General features: G+C 35.3%; 1 protein-coding gene across 5 annotated transcripts in view; it reads left to right on the top strand.

The window, feature by feature from the left end:
• LOC105480864 (ATPase family AAA domain containing 1) overlaps window positions 1-16,329 on the top strand; it is an 86,833-nt gene that overhangs the window by 25,018 nt on the left and 45,486 nt on the right. For all 5 annotated transcript variants that reach the window (XR_011607757.1, XM_011740060.3, XM_011740087.3 and 2 more), the window contains exon 2: window positions 2,129-2,303. Coding sequence is in view for 4 of the 5 variants with exons in the window: in XM_011740060.3 (XP_011738362.1) it covers window positions 2,142-2,303 (162 nt within the window). In the remaining variant the exon portion in view is untranslated. The remainder of the gene's footprint in view (window positions 1-2,128; window positions 2,304-16,329) is intronic.

Here is a 16,329-nt window from a genome sequence, read left to right on the forward strand (position 1 = left end):
CAGTTTTTTACTTCCTATGAGAAGTGAAATATTGTGTAACCCATTTTTTTTGGAATCCATGCTGATTGAAGATAGCACACTTTGATTTGTTCCATGAGGAGAGATTTCAGTTAGGTGCCTTCTCCCGTTTGGCTTCTTTTGCTTTCTTTATAATTAATATAATAGCCGGACAGTGTGTTCTTTGAATAAAGTGGTGATATCTTAACAATTATTGTATACTCAGTATATAGTGGGCGTCATATATAGATGTTCAGTAAGTGCTAATTGAATGAATTAAGTCACTTAACATCCCTAGGTCAAAGTTTCTTCCTCCAAAATGAACGCTTTCAATTATTTAGTTGTTAAGTTTAAATTAAATATAATTATTGTGAAGCGAATGGCTCCTAATAATGGAGAAATGTGGAACGTTTTGGAAATCCTTCAGAAGTCTGACAGTGACTCTGTTGGAATGATTGGGAGTTTTTCTTCAGTTACAATTTATCGGTTGAACAGATAATTTTTGAATAGCCTCTGTGTGTGGCAATTATAAAGGCCTGTTTTGTGCATAACAGTTATAAAGGTACATAAGATATACATCTTGTTTAAAAGGATTTAAATTCTAGTTGAGTAGATATCTCATAAGGTCAATAATGATTAAAAGCAAGACATTTTTTAAGATAGTATAATAGGGCAAAATGAATAATACAGAAAATTCATGTGATTTGAAAGGATTTATGGAGCAGATGAAGTTGATTTTTGAAGTTAGGATAGAATTTGACTAGTTTGAAGGTGAATGAGGGTAAATGGCCCATGCAGGGTACTAGACAGATATGCTGAAGGGAAAATATGTGTGGGATTTTCAGATACTAGTGACTACAGCTATTTAGAGTCCCTTTGAAAAGGGGTGAAAGATAAAATGCTTAAAATTGACCCTGGAGCTAGATTCTAGATTAGAATAGTTTTAAATGCTTGGGAATCCTGTAAAGGGAATACTTTGGAGTCTTTTGATTAGAGAGAAGAAGTATATATCCTTGAGTGGAGGTGAGGTGTATAAAAGGAAATAAAAAATTTTTGGAGCTATTCTAGAGGGAGGAAGGTGAAGAGGCTCTTTAATTTAGTAGTAGTGAGAGGAGAATTTTAGAGCTGGAAGGACTGTGGATATTTATGCAGTACCTAATTTTTATCTGTGCTGAGCCATACCAATTCTGTTTTTGTCATGTTTATGAGTGCAAATACATATTCTCTTTTTCTTATATATTCCATAGCATTCGGCACACTCCTGTACTGAAAGTTTAAATAATGGCATTATTTGAAGCTAAAATCCTATCTCCCAAAATGTGATAGTCATATCACCCCTAACAAGCTTATTCTTCTGAGTAGTTATTGCCGTTGACAGAGGAGTGTATGTCTTCTGTAAGCCTAGCTTTGATTGATGTAGCTGTTCAGGGATATATGCAAAAGTAGGCACATTTACCTCATTTTTTTCTCTTTAGCTTGGGTGAGTGCTGTATTCTTGTAGTAGTTGTCTCAGTTCAAGATTTTTCCAAGTTCTATTGCTTCCTACTTAGCTGGGTTGTTGGGAGCAATAGTGTGACTCAAAAAATTTAATGCCACTTATTAATTGAGAAAATGGCATGTTTAAATTTAAGCAGGCCTTGAAAACCTTTAAAAGTAGGTATGAGGAAAAAGTGAGTGAGTTCACAATTTGAATTTCACTCAAAAATTACCTGGTGTACATTACAGTTAATAGAAGAAATTCTTACCATCACATTAGTATTGTCAGGCTGCCTTTCTTCAGTGGGATTAGTGTTGTAGTCGATACTTTCCTAGACTCTGAAATAGTTCTTTAAAGCTGTTTGAGTAAATACCTTAAGATATTTACTGTATTTTTCAAATAAAATGATTAATTCTACCAAATAAATCTGAGTTTCTAGTCTACTTCTAGTTTGCAAGAGGAGCTTTAAATGTATTTGTTTACTTAACATTTAAAAATCCATTTCTCCTTAAAATGAAACACTTTGTTTAAGGTAGGTAATATTTTAATTTGACTAGAAGTTAGTTTTTCTTGCTTAGTTTAAGCTACTTTGTTAGTCTCCCAATTTTAATAAGTATAGTTATTACCTAGTGACATTTGTTTTTTTTTTTTAAGGTTAACAATCAAGATGGTACATGCTGAAGCCTTTTCTCGTCCTTTGAGTCGGAATGAAGTTGTTGGTTTAATTTTCCGTTTGACAATATTTGGTGCAGTGACATACTTTACTATCAAATGGATGGTAGATGCAATTGATCCAACCAGAAAGCAAAAAGTAGAAGCTCAGAAACAGGTATGATTGAAATGTCTGAAGATCATTTTTCTTGTGGCTAACAAATATTTTCCCCTCAAACTAAAAATTTGATAGAGTTAACAAATTAATGAGAAATTCTGTAAGACTCACATGAAAATGTATTGGTACTCGTAGTTAATTTTATTACTCTTACAAAGTACTAGTTTATTATGACATTATTTCAAGTCATTTTTACTATATAAACAACTTATCAGAAGAAGAGAAATGAAGAATAAAAATATAATATTGTGAACATGTTCATTAGAATATTTTTGTCAGCTTTCAAGGTAGGATCTAATTTTTTAGGTTAACCCAAAATATTTATCTTCAGTAATGATATTCCTTTTGCTGTGTATGACTTCTGAAATGTGGATAGTACTGAAACATTCTCAGTCTTAAACTTTTAAGCTACACTAAAATCTGATTAATGAATGGCTCTAAAAGTTGTTGATTGTTAATAATAAGCTGTAGTTTTGAACTTCTCACCTGCTGCCTCTTGTGGTCATTTCCTTTTAAAAGTGATATGTTTGGTTTCTGTTTGTCATCAAAACATAAAAACCTTAAAGGAGTCTTACACATTTTTTGTGCTGTTAGGTGGCTTTTCCCTCTGGCTCCTTTTTTTTAAAACAATAATTAATAGCTAAAATATTTATATCTTATTGAATATCTTATGGTATAATAACATAATTTATCTTAAAATAATTGAATAAGATATCCATGGATTTTTAGATCTGTCATATGAGTTGTGACAGATTTCTTCAATAAACATTTATTGAGTTCCTAGCAACTGCTTGATAGCGAAGAAAAAAGATTAATAAATCTTGTTCTTTCAAAATGCTATAGGCTAGTGTGGGAAATAGGGATGTAAATAAATGACTGTTTTACAATGTTATGCATAGCCCTTACATCAGCAAAAAGTGAAAACCACAATTTTATAAACACTGCAATAAGTGTATATCTGAAAGGCACTTTGGACAATTCTGAACTTTTTCCTTGAATTGTATTATAAAATAGTTGACTGAAGTTCTAGATTATATTATCAGCCTATTTGTAAATCTCTGGGAAGTCTGACCAGGGTAGATTTAAAAAAAAAAAAAAAAAAAAAAACTAATTTGAGTGTATCCATTTGTCAACCTAGGTGTAGGGTTTTCTTTCTCCCACCTGAATCATGAAACTCAGTTTAAGTCTGATGTCAAAATACTATAAGTTACATCATTTCAGCATTTTAAAAAGCAGAGGTGTGACTTTTAAAGATAATTTTGTCTTTTTTTCCCCTTGGCTTCTAAGAACTCCTGGAATACACATGTAGAAGACATACAGAAAGCTAAATATAGATGCTAAATACTACATGAATGAACCATCATTATTAAGCCTTCATTTAAAATTATGTGTATAGTATTCTAAATATCAGGTATATGAAGTATTAGACACTGTGTCCTTCGTAGTACCCATGGTAGGGAGAAAAGATTTGTTCATGATAATATAAATTATAATAGTAAGAAGCATATGCCAGTTTCTTATTGAGTAGTGTAGACAGAAACTGTGGCTCTTAGGGAAAATAGTAGCCACCAGTGATTAAGGTAGTTGAAGGTGGCTTCATGAAAGAGCTTGGTCTCTAGGGTAGGCAAGGACAGTTTTAAATAGAATGCTCTACTTTTTCCTTCTTTGGTCCTTTTTGTTTTGTTGGGTGGACTGAGGCTGATAAAAAATACACAGCATTTTAGAAATCCATCATCAACTGAAAAGGAGGGATACTTTTTGCTTCTAGCATTATCCCATTCCACAGTAATTTACCAGTGTTTGAAACACTCAGGATGAAATGGGATTTGCTTGGCCAATGGCTATAGCCTCTTGGTTTCCCCTCCTCTTCTCTTCCCTACATCTCTGGGCAACTATTAAACATGCTGTTGACTGGCCATGCGGTGGCTCATGCCTGTAATCCCACAACTTTGGGATGCCGAGACAGGCAGATCACTTGAGGTCAGGAGTTCGAGATCAGCCTGGCCAACGTGGCAAAACCCCATCCCTAATAAAAATACAAAACATTAGCCGAATGTGATGTCACATGCCCAGCTGCTCGGGAGGTTGAGAATTGCTTGAACCCAGGAGGCAGAGGTTGCAGTGAGCCAAGATCACACCACTGCACTCCAGCCTGGGCAACAGAGAGAGACTCCATCTCAAAAATAAATAAATAAATAAATAAATATGCTGTTGACCAATTGAAGACTTCTGTAGGCAGTCTTAACTCATTAAATATATTTGAATGGGTGGCTGATATACAATGTTTTAAGGATAATTCACCTTATAGCAGTACGCAGAAGGAATAGAAGTCAAGAGGGACTAGAAGCAAGCTCTGTTGGTGATAGACTACAACAGTCCTGACACCCTCTTAGAATAAGAGGGTGACAAAAGGAATGAAATGAGTGTAATAGACTAACACAAATGAATACAGGAAGGACTTTGTGATGATGTGGGAAAAGAAAAAGGACATCTTAAAAATGAATCAAAGATTTGTCTGGATACCTCAAAGACTCATAATATCTTTTATAGAGGTTTGGAAACTGGTAGGTAGGGCAAATTTATGAGAAGATGACATTTGATCCAGCCATGTTGGGTTTGTGTTGGTGGGAGGAATTCAGGAGGAAAAGTTCATACAGCAATTGAAGTTGCAGGTCTGAATCTCAGAAAAAAGGTCAATCTAGAGGTAAATTTCCTTGTCAAATGGTTATAAGTAGTTGGAGTTGTTAAAGCAGTGAGTCTCACCTAGGATAGAGTAGGTCATATGGTTATTCCTGTATGTGTATATATCATTTGTAGGACTTTTCCTAAACCATTCCCCATCTCCCCTCACCATCATCAAGATTTATACATATATTTTTTGAGAAATTCTAATGTAATTGTCACTATAATAAATGGTAATTGCTATACAAAGAGTGATGAAGTCTCCAAAGGAGATGGTATAATGCACTATAATTGGTAAGCTGAAGAGTAAACTTTGATACATTTCCTTCATTTAGGGTGTAGAAAGATGATGTGCATCCAGTGAAGAATGAATAGGTCAATATGGGTAACAAGGTACCTGGCCTGACTCCTGCTGAAAACAGCTAAACAAGCTTGATAATTTTTTAAAAATCTTGTTTTATTTATTTATTTTTGAGACAGAGTCTCGCTCTGTTGCACAGGCTGGAGTGCAGTGGCACAATCTCAGCTCACTGCGCCCTGCTCCTCCCTGGTTCAAGCAATTCTCCCACCTCAGCCTCCGGAGTAGCTGGGATTACAGATGCATGCCACCACACCCGGCTAATTTTTGTATTTTTAGTAGAGATGGGATTTCACCATGTTGGCCAGGCTGGTCTCGAACTCCTGACCTCAAGTGATCTGCCTGCCTTGGCCTCCCAAAGTGCTGAGATTACAGGTGTGGGCCACCGCACCTGGCCTAAAAATCTTAAAGGCATTCATGAACTATCAACAAAGTAAAGAATACAGGTTAAAAACTTAAGACAAAAATTTCAGAAAGATAAGGTGAGCTTGATTGCCAGCCTTTACCTTGAGGGAATTTGCTGAATTCTGTTTTTATGATTTCAGAGAGGCTCAGTATACAAAACACAGAGCCGGTCTAAGGTAGGTAGTCTCACAGATGATACTCCAATAAATCTAGAACCCCAAAAGGCTATCTGTAGTATTTTAACTAAAGATAAAGACATAATGTTTTAAAGATGAATAGTTTAAAGAGAGAAATTTAAGCCATATGCTGGGCGAGGTAACACATCTAAAATGTAGATACAGAAAGATTGAAAGTAAAAAGACGGAAAATGCATATACCACACAAATATAAGAAGAAAGCTGGCTGGGCAAAAAGAAATTGTGAGGCAAAGATACTGGAGAAAATGTTTGCTAAATAAATGATGAAAGATTTCAGTTCACCAATAAATATAACATTTCTATTTGTGTGTAACTATTGATGTAGCCTCAAAATATATAAAACAAAAATATGATAGAACTACATGGAAAAATAGACATCTCCATCAACATGGTGAGAGATTTTTAACACCTAATAATTGTTCAGATTTTTTTAAAATTAAGGATATAGAAGATTTAAATAAAAAATGGACACATATAGTATATTGTGCCAAAATAAATGTAAAATACATACGTCAAGCACATATGATTTGTGCAAATAAACCAAATACTAGATAATAAAGCAAATCTCAAGTTTCATAGTATCGCTACCAATACTATGTACCACTATGGTACAGTACAGTAGAGATCATTAGAAAAATAAGTTTGGAAAGTAGGAAATATTTTAAAATGACTCCTGGGTAAAACACATAATAATGAAATGAATGGAAATAATAACCTAGGTTAATGAAATAGAAAGTGAATATACAGTACTGAAAAATCAATAAAACCCCAAATTGGTTTTTTGAAAAGATGTTAAATCAAGACTTGTCAAACTGACAAGAAAAAAGTTACCAATAAAATGCCACCTGGAACAAAAAAGGCCTAATATTGCTGTAGATGTTAAAAATAAGGGCCGGGCACGGTGGCTTACACCTGTAATCCTAGCACTTTGAGATGCTGAGGTGGGTAGATCATCTGAGGTCAGGAGTTCGAGACCAGCCTGGCCAACATTGTGAAACCCTGTCTCTACTAAAAATAAAAAATTAGCGGGGCATGGCGGCACGTGCCTGTAGTCCCAGCTACTTGGGAGGCTGAGACAGGAGAATCGCTTGAACCCAGGAGGCAGAGGTTGCAGTGAGCCAAGATTGCAAGTACAGCACCAGGCTGTACTCCAGCCTGGCAACAAGAGCGAAACTCCGCTTTTGGATTTATAAAGGACTGTTAATAACTATAGTTGGCCCTTGAACAACTAACAGCGTGTTTAAACTGTGTAGGTCCACTCATAAACCGATTTTTTTTTAATGAAAGTTAAAATGAGTGTGCCCATCCTGCCACTCCCTCCACCTTCACCTCTTTTACCTCTGCCAACCTGAGACAGAAAGACCAACCTGTCTTCCTCACGCTACTCAACATGAAGACGACAAGGATGAAGTTAATGTAAATCCCTTTATGATTTTTTAAATAACATACTTTCTCTAGATTACTTTATTACAAGAATACAGGATACAGACTATGTTATTAACTGTTTCTGTTAGTGATAAGGTCAACAAAAAGCTATTTTAGTAGTTCAGTTTTAGTAGTTCAGTTCGGTAGTTTTAGTAGTTTCACTTTTGGAGTCAAAAGTTCTATAGGGATTTTTGAGTGTGGTGGGGTCAGCATCCCAGTCCCTGTGTTGTGTAAGGGTGAACTGTATATTGATAAATTTGAGAATTTAGGTATGGACAAACCCTTAGAAAAATAGGCATTTCTAAAACTGACTTAAGAAGAAATAGAATACATGGTTAGTTCCATAACTATGAAATAATAGTGAAAATATATTTTTATAAAGAAAATTTCAAGCCCATAGAACTTTATAGCAAATTCTGCCAGTATTTAAGGAACAAATTAATAATAACCAATTTATGCAAATTCTTCTAGAATATAGAAAGAATACAGAAAGGGAACACTTATAACCTTTGTGTGAGGCTAGCATAACTACAATTCCAAAACCTATAGTAGTCTGTAATTTCTCTCTCTCCCTTCTAAATTGGTGTAAGAATCTTAAGTGTTAGCAAGTTAAATTCAGCAATATAGAAAAAATATAATGCAATCAGTTGGATTTATCCCAGGAGTTTAAGCCTGGCTTCATTATGGGATGGGAAATCAATATAATATGCAACATTAACAGATTAAAGAATAAAACATATATGATTCTCTCAATCAATGCAGAAAAGGCCTTAAGCATTCGTTCATGGGTGTATAAAAGCTCTTAATAAAATGGGAACAGAAGATAGTGTTATTTTTCTTTTGTTTTTGTTTTTTGTGTTTTTTTTTTGATGGAGCCTTGCTCTGTTCCCCAGGCTAAAGTGCAGTGGCATGATCTCAGCTCACTACAACCTCTGCCTCCCGGGTTCAGGCGATGTTTAACTTGATAAAATGAATTTACTAAAACATGTATTTTATAGTGAAAAATTGGAAACATTTTCTTTATGATTAGGAGCAAGCCTGTTGTCTTTCATTACTTTTCGTTACTTTTTTTTTTTGGCTTTTCTTTGTTGCCATTACTTCTGTCGTTAACATTTTACTGAGTTACTAGCCACTGCCTAAGTCAAAAAGGTAGGGATTGGAAAAGAAAAACTAAGCAGTCATTATTCATGGATAATATGATGATCTACATAGAAAGCCAAAGAATGTCTACAAGCTATCAGGATTAATGAGAGTTTGATGGGTTTGCTGGATTTAAAATCAGTATACAAAATCAGCTGTTTCTGTATATTCACCATATTTTAAAATGTCATTTAAAAAAAGATTATTTAGTAGCGTCAAAAATAAAAAACAATGGACAAACATAAGACATACAACACATTATAAAACTATTGAAAGTTTAGTTAAATTCAACATCAGTTAAAAAAATACTGGCAGATTTTCGTTTTGTTGTATTTTTTCCTGAAATTCATGTGGAAGAACAAAAGTCTATAAATAGGGAAGGTAATCCTAAAACACAAAGTTTTATTTAACTACTTTGTGACTTGAGTTTTCTTATCTGTAAAGGAAGTAGTAATAGCACTTACCTTGTTGGGTTGCTATTGGAATTAAATATGTAATATAAAATATAACAGTACTGCATAAGTGTTTCCTATTATTTTTATAACTTAAAAGATTTGTACTGAGGACATATACATAGGATGCATATGAATCAGTAAGAAAAAAATAACAGAAAAATGGGCAAAGAAATTTAAATAGGCACATTAAAAAAGAACACTCTCCAGGGATCAATAAACATATGAATAGTTGCACAAACTGATTAGGAATCAAAGAAATGCAAATTAAAGTCAAATTGAGATACCTTTTCACCCCTGCCAAGTTGTAAAATTTTAAGTCTGTCAATAACATGTGCTTCAGAGAATGTGGAACAGTAGGAACAAAAGTATTGCTGTTGGGAATATGAATTAGTATAACCATTTTGGAAGATAGTTTGGCATTATCTAGTAAAGTTGAAAATGTGCATAGTCAATGACTCAAAAGTTTTATTGTGGGCGTATATCCAAGAACCAGGAGATATATGCAAGAGTGCTCATAGCAGCTCTACTTGTAATAGAAAAAAGCAGGAACCAATCGGAATATTAGTATAAATGTTGGTATATGCATATATAAGAGAAGAAAAACACTTTTCCTTCTACCCTTCTGAATTATCATTTGGGCCTCTATAACAAAAGATAGATAAACAAAAGAAAAACAAGTTTATTAACATGTATCAAACATGCAACCTATAGGAGTACCAGATATGCGTAATTCAAAAGTTTAGTTAGAACTTGAGTGTATATAGTATCTTGGGAAAGAAACAAATTTTTAAAGAAGTGATCAGACAAAAGAAAAGGACCTTGAGTCTCTAGGGGCAGCAAACTGTGGGAAACTAATGGTAGATGAAGACTAGTTATTAAAATTTGTTGTTTAGATTTTAAACTTCAGACAACCTCTGGCTGTCTAAAGTTGTTTCCTTTGATTAACTTTTGTCCTTCCTGGTAAAGAGAAGAGGAGGGACACCTTTGTGAATTTACTGCTTTTAGGCAAGAAGGGGTAGGGCAGACAGCTTTTCTTGTATCTGTTTTTTTCTAAATTTCCCTCAACTCAAAATAATTCTTATGCCAAAGTGACATACTTCAGTCTACACATGCCAGAGTATAATATTAAGCAGAGAAAAGTGAACGAAATACAGATGCTCAACAACTCTAAGAAATAATGAGATGAAAACGTCACAGAAGAGTACATAGAGTGTGATCCCATGTAGACATTCTGAAACATGTAAAACTAAACCGTACAGAATCAAACATATGGTTAAGTTAAAGAAAAGCACGAGATGATTTCAATTTAGGATTGTGATTTTTTTTCTGAAAGACAGGAGATATGTATTTGAAGAGGGCCTCACAGAAGGGCTTGAAAGATTATGATAATGTTCTCGTTCTTAAACCTGGATTGGTGTTGATTATATTGTGTTTCTTTATACCTCATCTAAATAGTCTAAGATATTATTTTATCTACCTAGTTATTAGTAAAAGCACTGTAAGAACTTAAAAAATAAAAGACCAGAGGAGTGAGAATAAAACCAAGATAATGTTTAGGGTACTGGTTATAGTCTTTTCTACCTGAATACACCTGAAGTATACAGAGTACTACAGACAGTCATAGTGGTTCACTGTGGCAGTGATTGTCAACTGAAACCCTGTGTTCTGCAAAGAAATAATCAAAATTTGGGGAAGTTGGTGGGGTGGCAAATAAAATTTTTTGAAACCTCAAAGATTGTTCAGTTATACCTCTTCTCACTTCTTTCCCACTGTCTGGGGAATCACTTGCATAAAGTCACCATAGCCAAAGAAGGAGAAGGTTACAAAAGAGAATTGATTGTAAACATGTTATAGAATGGTCAAGGAGAAGAGGTCATGAGGAATATGATCTAAGAAAGTGATCAGGAAATTTAGTGAAATCATTAAGCTTGGAGAGAGTAATTTCCATTTGCTCGAGGCAGCAAGTATAATTTGAAGTAAAAGAATATGGTCATTCTAGAGTTGGGGAAAAAGAAGAAAAAAAAAGGGGAAAGGTTAGCGGAGAAGGAGGAGGTAGAGAGGGGCTGCCTAAGAGGATACGTAATAGATGGAGGAAGGTCCCAGAAGAATCAGTAGGGGTTGGGGTAAGTAGTTAAGGGAACATTTTTAGGGTTAGAGTTGTTTTATTTTTAGTATCATGAAGAGGAGAGATTGTGACTAAAAGTGAGTGAGTGGAGGAGGTTGGGGGCCTATTTAGGTAAATACGTGATCAGTATTTAATGAGATTGAATCATTGTGGATTTTGAAACATTACGGCATGGTTGAAGAAAGTATGAATTTATTGGGAACGCAATTGTTTTGTTACTATTCTGAAGCGTTACTCAGCAACTTGGTGGCAGATAGAGTGAATGGTAGTGTTAAATCTGCATTGGGGATGGAGCTGACTAGTATAACAAGAAGTGTAAGGACTTCTAAGGAGCACATCATTGAAATAATGACTGTGTGATTCAGGCCATTTAGAAAGTTAGGTATTACCAGATGGGGGATAATTTAGTTGGAGGATAGAAAAGAATTAAGGAATTCATATACACATTAAGGACAAGGATCAGATGTGAATGTGGGAGGAGGAAGGTGTGCCTTCTATGGTCAGAATGACAGAACATTGAATCTAAAAGCTTAGATGTAGAACACTTTGAGTTTACCAGATAATCAGTGGGCCCCATGTGATTTTAAAGGCATTAGGGTTTTGAGATGAGAGGTAGAAGATGACATAGTTGCATCAAATCAGAAACATATCCTGGAAGTATACTGTTATGTTGGATTAAACAATATATTTGTAAATTTTTAGACTTGAAGCCAGGAAAACCTTCAGCTTGTGAAAGGTAGGAGATTTAATTGATAATGAGAGAGGAGATGGTTTCAACGTGGTGTTCTACAGGGACTGGGATTGTTCTGGGCACATACTGCTGCTTAGATCATATTTAGATGTAGTAGAAGAGTTTTGATAAGCTATGTTTTTGATGAAAGGGTGGGTTAATTGAGATGTGTACTCTAATAGATTTAAAGTGCAGATGAACATGTGTTAACCGTCTTGGGAATTTATAAATACAGTATTTTGTTTAGCACGTTAATTAGACTATATAGGCTGGGCGTGGTGGCTCACACCTGTAATCCCAGCACTTTGGGAAGCTGAGGCAGGTGGATCACTTGAGGTCAGGAGTTCAAGACCAGCCTGACCAAGATGGCAAAACCTTGTCTCTACTAAAAATACAAAAATTAGCTGGACATGGTAGTGGGTGCCTGTAGGCCCATGTACCTGGGAGGCTAAGGCAGGAGAATCGCTTGAACCCTAGTGGTGGAGGTTGCAGTGAGCTGAGATCTCACCATTGCATTCCAGCCTGGGCGACAGAGTAAGACCCTATCTCAAAATAATAATAATTAGACTATATACTTTTCTTGAAATTGAGGTTTAATAGTCAAGGGCCAGGAAAGATTTCATACACAGAGTTATACACAGAAAGTGACATATTATGACCTTAATTATTTAACTTAATGTCTTTCTATTTTTAGTCCTATCATTACACTGTAGTCTTGAAAACTATTTCTGTTATTTTGAGAGAAGTAAGAGCTGAAGTATTCTGTGAAGGAGTAGTATACTGAAAAAACTTTAAAAACTTGGAACTCTCTATGGCCAGGAATTTTAAGAGCGTCTATCACAGAATGCCAACTTGGAAAAGCTAACATTTGTTAACCCCAGAAAGCTGTTGTGAACTCCATTGCCAGTCAAGTGGCTTTTAAACCCAAGATTTACTGGAGCTGAGTCTTATAAGACTGAGAAGCTGAAGTAAATAAAATTGAGATAGGAGTCAGTAAGGAACAAGCAGTTAGTGTTGCCTAGGTAGGTAAGAGAGTAGATAGAAGTGATGAGGAAAGAAGAGCAATAGAAGCTGGAAATCAGAGGAGAAAAAACTCTGCAGTGTTGTTTTCAACACAAGCATAATAGAAGAGCACCATAGTACTGGGAACCCCAAATATCTGAGACAGGTCTCAGTTAACTTAGAAAGTTTATTTGCCAAGGTTGAGGACATGCACCCACGACACAGCCTCAGGAGGTCCTGATGACATCTGCCCAAGATGTTCAGATCACAGTTTGGTTTTATACATTTTAGGGAGACATGAGATATCAGTCAGCATATGTAAAATGAATATTGGTTCGGTCCAGCTCGAAGCAAAGGTGAGGCAACCTGAAACAGGGAGGAGACTTCCAGATCATAGGTAGATAAGAGACCAATGGTTGCATTCTTTTGAATTTCTGATTAGCCTCTCCAAAAGAGGCAATCAGATATGCATTTATCTCAGCAGAGGGGTGACTTTGAATAGAATGGAAGGCAGGTTTGCCCTAAGCAATTCCCAGCTTGACTTTTCCCTTTGGCTTAGTGATTTGGGGTCTGCGAGATTTATTTTCCTTTCATATTTCCTCCCTTTTCTTTTTAAAAATCTTTTGGAGAAAGCATATTTAGAAGAAAATGAGTCTCTAGTCTCAAGTTTCATCTGAGCTCTCATGGCTAGGATGGTTTATTCCTTGACGGGTAGGTCTGAGTTTTTAGGAAAGCTCATTTTAGCAGGTTGTGAAGTCTCATGTCCTGTGAAGAGAAAATAGGGGGAAGAAGGGAGAAAAACAACAACAAACGATAAACAAATCCTGGAAAATGTATATATAGGCCACATTACCTGAAGTCCATGCGTCCGTAGGCAGGTATGAAAGTGGCTTATGTGTGTAAGTGAGTTCCTGTTCTTTTCTTCTGAAGTTTAACAGTCTAGCTTCAGTTCTTAGGGCATTAAGAAAGCACAGCTTAGTTTTCAGTGACTCCAAATTAGGAAAAATGGTGGAAAAAAGAAGGGAAGGAAACTGAAAACATTATTTTGAAGACTTGTAGCCAAGAGAAGTTTGAATTCGGTCTAAACTATAGAAAATAATAAAAATTGAAAAACATTAGGCGGGACTAGAATCTAACAACAGGTATACTATAGTTTTTGAAACATAATTTTTCTGTCTCCAGTGTCTCGTTTTCACTAAAGACAAATTATGGTAGGACTGATTTGCTTTCTTATGCTTGGCCTGATTATTTGTATATAGTGCAGCAAGAATAATTATTTTGTTACATAGGCTTTTTTTTTTTTTTCCTTTCGAGACATAGTCTTGCTCCATCACCCAGGCTGGAGTGTGGTGGTGGGATCTCGGGGTTGATCTGCCTGCCTTGGCCTCCCAAAATGCTGGGATTACAGGTATGAGCCACCGTGCCCTGCCTACATAGGCTTTTAAATTTGGCTTTGATGGGACTTTGTTCCATAGAAATAATCTCAGGTAAGACTTTTTTAAAGCCAAGCCCAGCCATGGATTTGTACCATCAGATACCTGTGAATTGGGTGAATTCCTCTCCTCTTGATTCCAAGATAAACTTGGGGCTCCTGGGCCTGTCAGAAAGTGATATTCTTTACTTACCACAGGTCAGAAACCCTGTACAGGGACTGTGTAGACAAGGTATGAGGCCAGTTTTCCCAAGGGGCTTTTATTGGCTATGTAAGTCAAGTTTGATTACTTAAAGGAAAGCACACCATTCCAGTCAAAGCCTTGGTAAAATAACTAGTTTCTCCAATTGTGCCCTGTTACAAATGAAAACAGATTCTTACTGCACTTATGCAAATAACTGTATTGCCATAAGTTAAGAATACTCACAAATAGTTTCCAATCTGGAGAAATCAGATAGAGAGAAACAAATAGGCTCCAAATTTTGTTCATAGGAGTCTACTAAATTGTTAGAAGCTGTCAATAGTGCAAAAGAAAAGTTTCTTTGAAAAAAACAAAACAAAGGATCAGCAACATTTTAAGCAAAAAGTCAAAAAGATAACTTCAGTCTTCTGTTAGTTCAGTCCATGCAGTTAATTCCTATTCTGCTTCATATTCATGGACCTTTCAGCTCTCTGTGAGTCCTGGAAGTTTTTCTTCTATTCTGATGTCACAGTCTTCAATCAGAAACATGCATTCAAGAGCACTCATTAGAGTTTTATAGCTGGTTATAAAACCACCTTCTAAAGAGGACCAAAAGAAGGTAACAATTGTCCATGGATGACAAAAGTTTTAGGGTAGCCATAGTCAAAGACACAATTGACAAGGAAATTTGTTACCTCTGTGGCACACAATAATTAAATTATTGATGATGTACATTAAGTCATATCAGAATTATAGGAGTTTTTCATAATTTTGGAACATATACTAATAACATCTCTACAAATACAGATCAGGAAAACCAAATACTATTTCTTATTTGACAATGTTTGCTGTATGGTTTTTTTACTAAATAAGCCAGATTATGTCATTTTTGGGACTTTATGGAACCTAATGTCTTAAGGGATTAATTAGGTCAAAAAAAGACATAATTTATCGTTTGATTTTGGAAAGTTTGTCAAATATCAAAGGTTTAAAAAACTTGATATTACATACAGGTCATTGTAAAATAAGTCATTCATTTCAAAGTGATAACTCAAAAAAAGGTGAAAAACTTCTTTCTTTGAGAGAGGAGACTTACTTCTCCAAACAATAAGCCCTAATATAAACAGCATGAAGCCAATTCAATTTGTTTTTAAACGTTTATAAACAGTCTCCAAAATTTTAATCTTGACCGTAAGAGATAACTTCCATAAGCCTTTCACAGCTTTTATAACCTTTATTAAGGAGTCAGTTAATGCTTCAACAAAAACCTTCTTAATCTGACACGGGACCCATACATTTTGCATTAGTGTGCCTTTGATATGAATGGTTATAGAGAAATTGAACTTATTTTCTCTCTCAAAATTGGCCCTTCCAATTTCACATGCCCGCCTCTTCTGTGATAGTCCCTGGGCCTTGAGGAGTTGAATAGCTTTAATTTCTGGCCTTGTGTTTCAGAAATGCAGTTTATTTTGATTGGCATTTTCTACAGCGCCTGAAGATGAGGCTTTAATTGCTGTCAGTGTTTACAATTTAGCAGGACTTGGGTGTCCTTTTTAGACCCAGAAGTCAAAGCCATGTGACTCAATGGCACAGGTACTTTGAACATATAGAAAGATACATGAATGTTAATAACCTTAATTTAAAAAATTTTTTAAATTTCAGTTTTTTTCCCAAGCAAACCAAGCTTAATCATAATGGCATAGAATTGTTTAGATAAACTGTAAAATCTGTTAGACCAGTTACTAAAAGGCAACAGAAAAGACCTGCACTGCCAGAATATTATGTTGGAAGAAAACATTTCCTTTGGACATTCGTGAAAACATTGTTAGCATCAGGCCATAACAAACAGAACTCAAGGAAAAAAACCTGTATGAGCTGAAAATAAGTTGAAAGA

This window comes from Macaca nemestrina, chromosome 9 (genome assembly GCF_043159975.1).
Source record: "Macaca nemestrina isolate mMacNem1 chromosome 9, mMacNem.hap1, whole genome shotgun sequence".
Classification (NCBI taxonomy): domain Eukaryota; kingdom Metazoa; phylum Chordata; class Mammalia; order Primates; family Cercopithecidae; genus Macaca; species Macaca nemestrina.